We start from the raw sequence: 12,488 nt of genomic DNA on the forward strand, positions 1-12,488 counted from the left end.
ATTTAAAATAGAGAAATGGGTTATATAGCAAATGGACAAAAGCTTACAGACACATTATAAAATGTAAAATCAGTTTGTGAGCTTATTGTTGCATGTATCATTTTTAACAGTTATGCTTTTCTATAGACAGAATTTATTGTAAAAGATTATAAATTATTGCTAACCCAAAGAGGACAGACATTAATCGGTTGAAAGTTAATTAGAAATTGCAGTAAAAATAAGTCTATAAAACTAAAAATATACCAAGACAAGCCAAAAGAAAAGACCAAAAAACATTACTCCATAGTATTGGGTTGTTGGAAAAATCATGACGCATTTTTGCAATGAAAACCAGAAAAATATGTCATGACTTTTCCAACAACCCAATAGTATCTACTGACTGAAATTATAATATAAGTAAGACTGACTGGAAATATTACTATTATGTATTTGGCCTTTCACTCAACTTTTTGTTCAACAGTTCACTTAATGCTCTTGATACTGTTTACATACTGAGTCTGGTTTGCTCTACCTCTTTTTGCCACGTTTTTACTGGAATAACACAGTCTCATGGACTTCTGAGAATGGAAGTGGGACTATTTTGTTCGATTTCATTTATTCATGTTTTACTCTTCAATAGTGGATTGACTTAACTCTTTTTTATTGGAGAGCCATGAAATCATCAGTGAGAATCTTGGAAATTTTAATTTATATTTTTTAAACAGATATGTATTAAGTTTGTGTTGTAATTTTGCCACAGGTAATTTGTTGCTTTCTTTCTCCCCTACCCCTTTTTGCATTTCCTCTGATGGATAGATCGAAATCCTGATGGTAAGTGAGAAGATAATTTAGAATAAAATGAATTTCAGGACTGAAATTTGGTCAATGAATTGAATTGGTGGTATGCCATGAATTAACTTTTTTTATGGGCCGATATTTTAACTATAGAAACCTCTCTAAGGATGATTCCATTCTGTGATCCGGCTATGGACAGTCTAGTAGATGTTTCCTCTTTAAGGAGATTTGTCGTTCATTATGAGTTGTTTCAGAGTCATGAGAAAGAGTGAAGCTCCGTGACTTTTGAAAAAAAAAATCAAAGGTGTCATTGACATTTATTTCTGTAACTCACTGGTGATTTACCTGTATAATTTGTTATCTTATTTTACTAAAATAAGGAGTAAGGAGAAAAAGGTGTTTGTCACTGCATTCTAAAGGGTCTGCTTTCTGTGTGCCCCAACAGGCGCCCCCACCCCCATCTCTGATCAGAATGCCTTAAGTACTGGTACTTAGGCCTGTTCTTTGCGTTGTTTAGAATTTGAATTTTCCAGGGTTAGTGTTAATTGTCACGAATTTTGTTTTCCTCAAGTCCTGAAGGACTCTACTATAATACTTATCATAATCTGGATTTCATTAAGTTTGTTCCTTAGGTAGTTTTGGAGCTCTTTGAGAGCAGGGTTCAAGAACTCATCTTTGAATTATGCAGTATGAGGGGACGTGACAGGCACTCTAAAAGAATCTCCTACTTTGATAATTTTTTCTTTTAGACACAGACTAAATGTGGTGGTTTATCTTAGCTTATTGGCTGTTTAAAGATAAATATTAGACAGTGTTAACTAATTAGTAATAATTAAATAAATAAAACACTTAAAACATAATGGCAATATTTACTCATACAATTTTGGTGATGCTAACAACCTGAGTTGCATAAGGTCTGACAATTAAACTTGCAAACTTGTTGCAACGATGTTGCTAACCTCTTTTGATACCAGACGGATTATTCATTATGAATTTGTACCAACTGGGCAAACAGTTAACCAAGTTTACTATTTGGAAGTGCTGAAAAGGCTGCGTGAAAAAGTTAGACAACCTAAGTTTCTCGCCNATCTTAGCTGTAGAGGGCAGTGTCACTGGCCCTCATATGTGGGATCCGAACCGGGGCCCTCTGGCGTCCCAAGCCAGCTCTTAACCAACGCGCCATTCAGCCGGCCCTGATTTGCCTTTTTATAAAAAAGAGGTTGTTGCCGTCACAGTACTTGGTACATTGTTGGCGCTCAACAAATACCAGTTGCTCTTGTTGTAGATGTAGTTATTGCCACCACTGCCATCATCGTTGTCATCATCATCGTCACCCAGGTAGAAGATGGGCAGGAATTTGGCTCTCTCAGAGCTGAGGCTTCAGGGAATGGAGGGAAACAAGCTTTATATTTAGGGAAGAGTCATTGCAAAATCTCTCTTCAAAGAAAAGAACTACTAGGAAAATAGAAAACTTTGATCATGATTACAGGGATGTAAGTTGCTTACAGTGTCCAGGATTTGGGATGTTCTATAGGATACATTTTATTTTACATCTATTTTCTGAAACAAACCAATGATACCAGGTTGTATTTTTTTTACAATAGCTGTTTTCTTACCTTTTAAGTAAAGCTTTTCCTTAGAACAACCCACATTTGGGTGTTTTCATTGTACTGAAACCTAGTATCAGATACACAGTAACAAGGACCATGGCACTACAGCTTGCCACTGTGACCACATACCTTGGCATTAAATTTGAAAATGTTAAGTGGTTAAGGCAGAAAACCCCAAGAAAGCACTAGAAATATTTTTATCAAGCCCATAGAAATCAGATCTATGCTCCACAGAAGAAAGCGTTGTCCTTTTTGCTTTGGCATTCATTTCAGAGTTCGTGACAATTCGTGTAGTTTCAGCCAGTAATAAACATTTTGTCTTAATTGTGTTTTCTGTCTTAGAACGATACCGCATCCAGAGTGAACAATTTGAAGATCTCTGGCTCATAACAAGCGAGCTTATTATCCGCCTTCAAGAATATTTTGAAAAACAGGGAATCAAAGATTTTGCGTGTTCTTTTTCTGGATCTATGCCCCTTCAAGAATATTTTGAGCTGATTGATCACCATTTTGAGGTGTGTATGATGATAACGCACATTGTTTATAGTTTTTCAATAGATGAAAGCGACAGAGCGGCATCGGAAGTAAGAGGTGTAGGGGTACAGGCTCTTAGGCCGTGTGCCTCCAGTTGTTTTTCTGTGGATGGTGGAATTTGTGAATCCGTTCCTGCTCTCTCGCCCTATTTGTGATCAGTTGCAGACGTTTCCAGGGTGGCTGCCTGGAGCTAAGCGTGTGGCCTGGCCTCGGAACAGAGCTGACGGAATTCTCCCACATGGGGACTTAACCTTCGACCCTCATAACCCAGTGTTGAAACCATTGGAGCTTATTGGCAGCCATTTGGCTAACTAATACTAGCAAGCCACAAATGAGGTGCGATTATAAAGTGATTTTTTCTTTTCTTCTTTTAACAAGCACACCAGAAGTTCTGCATCTGAATGAGGGTTTACCACGTAAAACAGTCCCCAGTATCTGGCCAATGGGCGGGTAGTAAATGCTTGAATGACTCAACGTCCAAATAAATGAGGTCTGACAGTGACTTTGTTGCTTGAATGTTTTTACATTTCTTCCTTGGAAGTACCTCCAGAGCCTGTTTCAGATTTTCTTGAGTATCTTGATGATGTCAAATCTTCATCCTTTGAAGACGGATTTGATGTTTGGAAATAGTCAAGAGTTCTGTTTGTGAACCAACTGGACAATGACAGTCGTTGTTTTGAAAGTCCCATGTGTTGAAAAAAATTCACCAGGCTCTACTTATTTGCCTGTCAGTAGACTCTGCAGCCAGTTGCAAAGGGGAATTTCAAAATAATATTGAACATTATTCAAGGAAGCATTAGTTCCTAGAGTGACTACTTTTTAAAGAACCAATAGGGTTTTGCATTTTACATAGTTTATAAACTGTGATGTGTACTTGTGTATGTGCACGCATGTGCGCACACGCAAGATAGAGAGAGAGAGAAATAATGTGATGTAACTTGTCAGTGACATGACCATTCTATCTAATTTAAGTCCCTTTCAACATTCTAAAGGCATTAACTTCAAGCTATAAAGACTCATTTTAATACAGTGAGAACATAAAGGGAAAATTTTAGTGCACACAGTCCAATTAAAAAGTACATGTCATTATCAAATAAGTTGAACTTATTTGGGTTTTTCCTTATCTATGCTAATAATATATTATACGATGGTATGCTTTTAACAGTTTGGGGAATATATTTAGGTATTTTAAGGATTAAGAACCTTTGCCATCCTCTAGGATATAGTTTAAGAAATTTCTGCTTCCGTGGACAAAACTACGGTCTCTTGTGTTTTGGGAGAGAGCCTATACTAATTACATATTTGTAATATTTAAAATAGAAAACATTGGATCCTAATTGATTATGAGTTTGATGTGGTTTCCCTCCTTATTTGCTGCCTAGAAGTCCCTGGACTTCCCACACCAGGGGCATTGCCTTTCTCAGGAGGAACTGAGGGAACATGCTGAGCTAGAGTCACTTTCATTCATGACACAAATTAAAAGGGGCATGACGCTACTTCCTTACTGGCCCCACTCTCTACTTGAAAAAAAAATGATGTAAATCTTTGAATCAATATGGTGTTTGGAATCTAAGTGTTCCTTTGCGTGAGCTCCATAAAGGCCGGGGCTTTTATCTGTTGCATTTATTCTATAATTCGTAGCACCTACAGGGTGCCTGGCCCTGGGATCAATAAATATTCGTTAAATGTCGAAATTTCGGCACCTGAAAACATTTCAGTTACTGCTGCTTGGTTACACAGTCAAAGAAATGACAGAGAACCTGGCTGATGTCTCAGGAATGAGAAGGTCTTTTGTGTGTGTGTGTGTGTGTGTGTGTGTGTGTGTGTGTTTTGTGAATTAAGGAAATAAAATATTATATAGGAAATTATACAATTAAAAGTGAATTATTGATACAATTATTGATAAAAAATTTTAAATTTAGTTATTTAAAGAATTTATCACTCGGGCTGGCTGAGTGGCACGTTGGTTAAGAACTGGCTTGGGACGCCAGAGGGCCCTGGTTTGGATCCCACATATGAGGGCCAGTGACACTGCCCTCCACAGCTAAGATGCTGAACAACAGCTCNTTGGTGACATTCATTCATTATACTTGGTCACGTAGGGTACTGTCTTCGTTCATTTGGGCGGCTATAACAAAATACCATGGTCTAGGTGGCTTTTATACAACAGGAATTTATTTCTCACAGCTCTAGAGGCTGGGAAGTCCAAGACCAAGTCTTTAGCGCATTTGGTATCCAGTGAGGGCCTGCTTCCTGTTCACAGAGGACTGTCTTTTTGCTGTGTCCTCATGCAGCAGAAGGAGTAAGGGAACTCTCTGGGGCCTTTTATGAGGGCGCTAATCTTATTTGTCAGGGCGCCATCCTCATGACCTGATCACCCGCCCAAGGCCCCACCTCCAAATACCATCGCTTTGGGCGTTAGGATTTAACATATGAACCCTGGGGGGACACAAACACTCAGTCTGCAGCAAGTACCTGCTCGGTGTCTAGAATCTTATTTATATTTGGGTTTTTCATTGAGCTTTAGATTTTTCACTTGTTTCACTCCATGCTTTTTATGTCAGATAGTTTTAATTTCTCAAGCAGTATTTTTGAACATACAATTTTGCTTGATCTACATTTTATGTTTCTAAGATAAATTGCATTTCTACAAAGACCTATACAGGTCTTTTCCATGCAACATTATATTTGGCCTTCATACCAACCTTATGAGGTATATTTTACTTTCCCCTTTGTATAGATGAAGACATTGAAGATTGGATCATTTATTTATACTGAAGTCACAGATTTAAAAACTTACAAGATTTTAAGGTTTGTTTGCTCCGAGGATAAGACCTGAGAAATGGGATTTCTTTTCTAGCTGGATGCCCTTAATTGGTTATTGTGCTACCCCCATCTGCCTCCTGGACTGTGGTTGTAATGTCCTAACTACTCCTGCCCTTTCCAATTCGTTTCCTACTTGGCAGCTCTTGTAATAAAAACAAAGAAACAATCACAAATTATATCATGCCCTCTCCAGCTTACAGTCCTTTGTGTTTATAATAATATCCATCTTTTTACCAACCCTTATAGGTTTCTTCATGTGTTCTGGCCCAGCCTAACATCCAACCTCATCTAAGGACTGTCTCTCCCTCATGCTGGTACCTGTCTGACTTCTCTCCAGTCCTGGTACCTATGACCTTTTCTGCCCTGAGGTCTTTGAACTTGCCATTCCCTCTACCTGGACTTCCCATTCTTAGGGTCCAGGTTTGATGGATGAAATGATTAGGAACGTGGGCTCTGGACTCAGATTGACAGTTGAAATCCCAGCTCCGGCTTACAACTTGTCTGAGTGACTTTGGAAAAATTACTATGCCTGTTTTTCATCTACAAATGAGGATAAAAATAGTACAATTATAACGTGTAAGAATCAAATGAGATAATCCCTAAAGAGCATGTAGCAATTTTCTGGGACATGGTAAGTGCTAGTTAAATTTTCGCTGCTAGTATTACTGTCATCATTGTTACTTTTTGTACTACCACCTTCTCAGTATGGCTTTCTCTGACCACAGTTACCTCAAGAAAGAGCACTCATTCTTTTTTTAATCACAGCACTCTTTTGTTCTACATCATATTCCTTTCATAACTCGTCACTATTTATTTGTCAGTTACTATTTATTTTCTGCCCTTCTCACGAGGGTGGATGACGTGGGCCAGTATGTGTTACTCCCCATTGTCTCCCTAGCACTTAACACTTAACAGTATTTTTTGAATGAATGAATGGGTGCAGTGTTACCTCGAAACTTCTTGAGATGATCAACTAATAATAGTCTTGCGTTATGGCTCTTTCATAAAGGGAACTGCATTTCATTTCTCTCATTTGTCCCTTTCCTTTGAACCTCCTGCACATGGCTTTTCTCTGTCACTTTTTCTTTAGCGAGTGGAAGTCTTTGTTTGCCTGCTCTGGGGGATTGAGATGGGTCTCTCAGAGAGTTCATAGGCCTCTGTTCAGATCATTCACATCTTGATAAAAGGAAAAGGGAAATGTTTAGACGTGCCCACATTTTATTTTGTCACATTAGGGTCTTTGTGGTTTGCCAGGAGCCGGGAAGGAGGTCCAGCTGGAGTCAGCAGAGCCAAGACCTCCACCTCCCAGGGGAAGAGTTCTGGGCACAGCTGCCTTTCTTGGCGAGCCCACGACATCTGCCTTCCTTAATGTAACGCCCATGCCCGGTGTAAGCTGTGAATGGGGACTCAGCCCAGCACTTCCTAGGAGATAGTAGGATAGGTGCTAACTGGATGTGTCTTTTGCCATCAACAACTCAGTCCCTGGCCAGCTGTGCTTGGGGTGACTCTTGATATTCTGCTGAGAACCCTGTCCATGTTCCCCCCAGTGGTAAATTTTGATCAATTCACACACTAACTTTTGGTGGACACACTTACCTGGACATGCCTGTTTCCAGATTTTTTTTTGCAGAATGGTGATTTAACAGACATTAATGTAGTATCTTGTTAGAGTGCAACATAAAAACTGCTCACTTGTCTTCAGCCTTACTAGCCTCCTCAATATTCCTAAGAGCACATTTCTGCCCCAGGGCCTTTGCACTCACAGATTCCTTGGCTTGGAATGTTCTCCCCTCGCGCCATTGGCTTGCTCCTTCTCTTCCTTCACTTACCTTGAAATGTATACTTTTTTACATCTTGGGTCAAATGGTATAGTTCTTTCAAATGTGTCAATAATTCCAGATATTTATGTGCATCTCTTTTAAGATGTGTAAATTGTGACACTTTCGTATTCAGCAATGCTAGTTGAATGGAATAACTTCCTCTCTGTAGTTTTACTTCTTTTTGTGTACGAGAAATTTTATTCTTTATGTCTATTTAGGCCACAGCCCAGGCATTTCTACCTGCACGTGAAAGCCTATTTAAATTCCTCGTAGAACCCGAATAAATTAAATTTCCTTTGAAATATAAGCGCCGTAATATTTATGTAAAATTGTATAGCTCTTTCTAAAATAACAGCTAGTTCTACATTAAGGAAAACATTTTAGTAAAGCCAGTTCTATTCATACCTGCTACTTGAAAGTGACCATACTGGTTAGGTTCTAAGTGGGTCTAATGAAGTTTATGATGGAATCCCTGTCCTTTAGTTTAAAGTATCCTTGGGGAAATAGGGTGACAGTGATGACACTAGGTGACACTTATTGAGTGCTTCTATGCATCAGGCACTGTTTTCAGCATTTTATTGAAAGGTACATATTCATCAAAGGGAAGAGGCACATGAAGGCGGTGCGTCTTTTCGCTTTCAGCGTCTCAGAATCTGGGAGTGCTGAAGGATCTTGTTCAATGTCGTGAACCCGGGAGGGTGCGCTTCTCTAATGCTGTGGACAGGCATTCCTGCAAGGTTTCCGTGGAGATTTGCAAGGAGGGCTGGACTCCGAGCTCTTGGAGGAGGAGTTCACACAGCCCGGAAGGAGCTGAAGCTGAAGGATGGGACCGTGAGCAGCTGTTTGAGGTGTGGGGGCTGCTGGGACAGGAGCTGGAGGACTTGCTGACGGCCAGCCTGTGGGAGGAAGCCCTCAGGATGGAGCCAGAAGCCCACATGAAATAGGGGCATCAGAAGAGCCTCTGAAGGGGGCATGATACCGGATGGACAGGCTGCAGGTGCAGGTGACAGCCTTGAGGGCACTGGTCATCGCATCCACACCAGCCATTCTCAACCACAAGTGCCACCCGCAGCTGCTGAGCACCATTAAGGCTGGGCCCTGTGAGGGNCAAGGGTAATACAATGACAGTTCTGCTGGCCATTGAAGAAAAAGAGTTCCAAAATTGCTTTGAAGGGTGGGCTAAGTGCTGGTGTCAGGGCATAGCTTCCCAAGGGGAGTACTTTGAAGGTGACCATAGTGATATTCAGCAATGAGGTATGTAGCACTTTTTCTAGGATGAGTTTGAGAACTTAATTGTTAGACCTCATAGTATCTGGGAAGTGAAAGTATACTTATATGAGAACTATTTTAACAGAAGAATGTATTTAACTTAATAACAAAGTATGCTTGTCATATTAGAATATGAATTATTAAAAATAACCTATTATTAATAATGAATATTTACATGTTACTTTGTAAGATTGCATATAGCTGGTAAGATTTTGCAAAATACCATATTATTATTTAAGTGATTTGTTTTAAGTTTAAAAGAAAATGAGTAAAGGTTATTATTGAAAGAAATTTATTCCCTTACTGTGAATTCAGCCCAAACCTTGAGGAAAAAAAAACAACCCCCACAATATATGGAAATTTTAGTATTTGAATACAAAGCTAAAGCTGGTTTTAATAATCTCTTATGATATATTTTAAAATTATAATTAAGCTTTAGGGAGTAGAATTGAAATATTCAGCTTCATCTAGTAGGCAAGAAAATAATATGCTGCCAGTTAGCTCTTACTTTACACACAAGGCTTTGAATTTCAAAGACTGGTCTGTTTTATTGGCCTGATCTGTTCAGGCTGTGTTGCAGATAAGCTGCCCTGCTTTTACATGTGGAAAGAGAGAAGCAAACGAGGTTTTATGTTGTCCCAGAAGACTTAGTCCATTATTTCTGCATTAGAGTTACATGACATGGGCAGTGTAAAACACGAGTGCAGATGGAGCACAGTACGTAGCCAGACATAACAGGAAGGGCTCAAGGAAGTTCTGGCTACCAGACGTTGCTACTGCTTTGGGGTTCCTTGTTTTCAATGTGAAATGACTCTAGCAGGCCCCTGGAAAGAGTTCTAAAGGCATTATATAGATGTGTAATACATATATATGTAGTTACTCTGCTCTGATATATATGTTCTTTTCCCTCTCTCCCTCTCTCTCTCTCTCTCGTTTTTTTAAAGCACATTTTGGCTTTCCCCTTGACAGTGATACTGGGCTCTTGGGTGTGCCAGGTGTAATAAGAATTCTCTTCCTGGAAAAGCTGTTCTGTCAGGAGTGGTTTTGATGTGAATTTTCCCTCTAAGTGTTAAATAATTTTGTAATTAATTGCACCGTAGTAGTTGCGACTATCCGTTTCCTCCAGGAGGCTAGAAAGGGAAATATTTGAAGGAGAGGTGATGGTATTTGCTAAAAAACTACAGCACCGAGTCAGTCTGATGCAGGAGGAGGCCAATACTTGAATATTATAAATGACCCAATTTTTCTTTTCTCTCAGCATAACACTCAGAGAGTGGAATAAGCCAGACATAAAGACAGTTTGCCAACCACACAGAGAAAATACCGCGGATGGTGGACAAAGTTAGGACCAATTAGGCTCCATTCACTGAGTTGACCGCGACTTGGAAAGTTTTTAAGTACATGCCGTTCTTTCCTATTACAGGTACACACGTGCATATACTCACACATAGCTCTGTGTGTCTCTGGCTGCAGGCTCCTAGATACAAGCCTAGCCTGGAGAGTAACTGGTAGCCAGTTTACATTTCAAGTTTCTCAAGAAAATGTAAATCTCGATAGAAATGTGCCTCTGATAAACCCATGTCTAAATACTTAGAGATCGTATTTTGAAGTGCTTGGGTTTTAATTTGATGGGAAGTAGTATAAAATGCCGGCATTGTGATTTTTCTTTTAGAAGATATGGTTTCCTTAAACTGGTTTCTAAAGGATTTCATATTCTTTTTTTCCCCCCAATGGCAAAACTTTTCAAGCTGCCATTATTTAAAAAATAGCCATAATCATTTCATTAAGTATGAGTATGAGTGTCATCATTTTTCAAAGTAATGTTTTCCAAATGTCCTGTGGAGCAAGTTTACAGTTCCTGGAGAGAAAAGAAATTCTGGCGGGGTTCTACCAGATCTTAGCAACTGCAGACGGTTGCCCTAATGTGTGATATTGTCATTAACCAACCTAGCTGAATTGAGAACTGAGTTATAACGTACCTACCTTCTTGGGTTTATTAGTACTTACAATCCATTTGTTTCAGTTTCTGAAAACATATATACACCACCAGTTTCTTTAGCTCTTGGAGATTTAGTAATAATCTTCAAATATGTAGACTCAGTAACAAGGCTAGCATTGTTGACCATGATTAATTTTTTTTTTAACCACAAGTTCAGTCAGTACCTGGTCCGAGTGAAATAGAGCCACAGTTTGAGCAGTATCGTTTTAGAAGAACATTGACAAGCCCAATTTTGTTGGAACAATTAGCTTAGACATTGGTTCAAAATATAGAGAAGATAACATCTTTTTGTGCATATACAGAATTATCATAAGATGAAACATTTATGCCCCCTCCCATTATTCTAATCATTAAAAAGGAAGGAAATGGAGATAGGTTTCGGTTTCCTTGTTCTTTCCAGACTGCATCCATTCGTTGAAGCTATGACATATATTGTAGAGGAAACATATTAGTAGGTGTATTTCCATAATTTGGGGCTATATGCAATATACGAAGTTGGAAAAAAAATACTGCTTTGTGATATTTTTACGGTGATATTGATCATTGTGGTTTGAGCAGTAGCTTAGATCACGCTACCAGAATATTTTGAGTCAAAATATTTCATCATTGTAAAGTACAAATACACATGCCTCTAAAATCTCAACGGAATGTCAGGAAATAATACCCAGAGACTTTTCTGAAGCGCCACCAGTTATAATTTGCATCTAGGATTCCAGGAGAAGTGAATTTAACATCTGTTGGTTATGAGCGAAAAATGAGCTCTGTAAAATTTGATGGATAATAAATTACGTTGAGGAGAATGACAAATATGCTCCACGTGCTCTGAAAAAGTGTTTCATTGACCTCATATATCAATCTGCTTGCCATTGTTGGTGATCTCCCACTATCCTAGTGAATAAGTAATGCTGAAAATTATGCTCCCAGCTTGGATGTAGAGTAAGCCACACAACGCCAGCTGGGATTAACAAAAATATATTGCTAATTCTAGGGATCCGATTTTGGGATTGTGTCCCCAAACTTTACTGCTTCTACTTTTGCTATATTTTAGCTGCTCACTGAGTCCACTGTGAAGAAATAAAGGAATTAATGCGTGAATCCACCAAATAGAGGAGAGCATTTTAAGTTTCCCATTTCTCTGAAGCAATGTACTAAGATATAGGTTTCTATGTGTTGTCTTTTATGCAGTCAAAAATAGAATCCTAGAATAAAAGGAGAGAATACTAAAGTTGTCAGACTGCTTTTCTAGATGTATAATTAGAGAGTCTAATTTGCTTTGGTTTCAGTTTCATTCTCTGTAAAATTATTGAAACGAATGAGTTTTAAAAACTTACGAGGTTGGACAATTAAGTTCGCGAACTCACCCTAGAAAAAGTGCTCCATACCTCATTGCAGAATATCACTGCGGCCACCTTCGAAGTACTCCCTTTGCGTAGCTATGCACTGACTCCAGCACCTAGTCCACCCTTCAAAGCAACTTTGGAACTCTTTTTCTATGGAATGGCCATCAGAGCTGTCGTCGTGTTACCCTTGATGTCCTGCATGTCATCAAAATGTCTTCCTTTCAATATTTCCTTTATCTTGGGGTAAAGAAAGAGGTCACTGGGGGCCAGATCAGGTGAGTAGGGAGGGTGTTCCAATACAGTTATTCGTTTACTG

The 12,488-nt window shown here is 39.1% G+C and overlaps 1 protein-coding gene across 1 annotated transcript in view; it reads left to right on the plus strand.

Annotated features, from left to right (window-relative positions):
* The window catches only part of BBS9 (Bardet-Biedl syndrome 9), a 373,430-nt gene that overhangs the window by 167,400 nt on the left and 193,542 nt on the right, over positions 1–12,488 (plus strand). Inside the window, exons 15-16 of the mRNA XM_019668469.1 lie at positions 796–810; positions 2,727–2,899. Coding sequence (XP_019524014.1) covers positions 796–810; positions 2,727–2,899 — 188 coding nt within the window. The remainder of the gene's footprint in view (positions 1–795; positions 811–2,726; positions 2,900–12,488) is intronic.

The sequence above is a fragment of the Hipposideros armiger genome, unplaced genomic scaffold, assembly GCF_001890085.2.
Source record: "Hipposideros armiger isolate ML-2016 unplaced genomic scaffold, ASM189008v1 scaffold_526, whole genome shotgun sequence".
In the NCBI taxonomy this organism is placed as follows: Eukaryota; Metazoa; Chordata; class Mammalia; order Chiroptera; family Hipposideridae; genus Hipposideros; species Hipposideros armiger.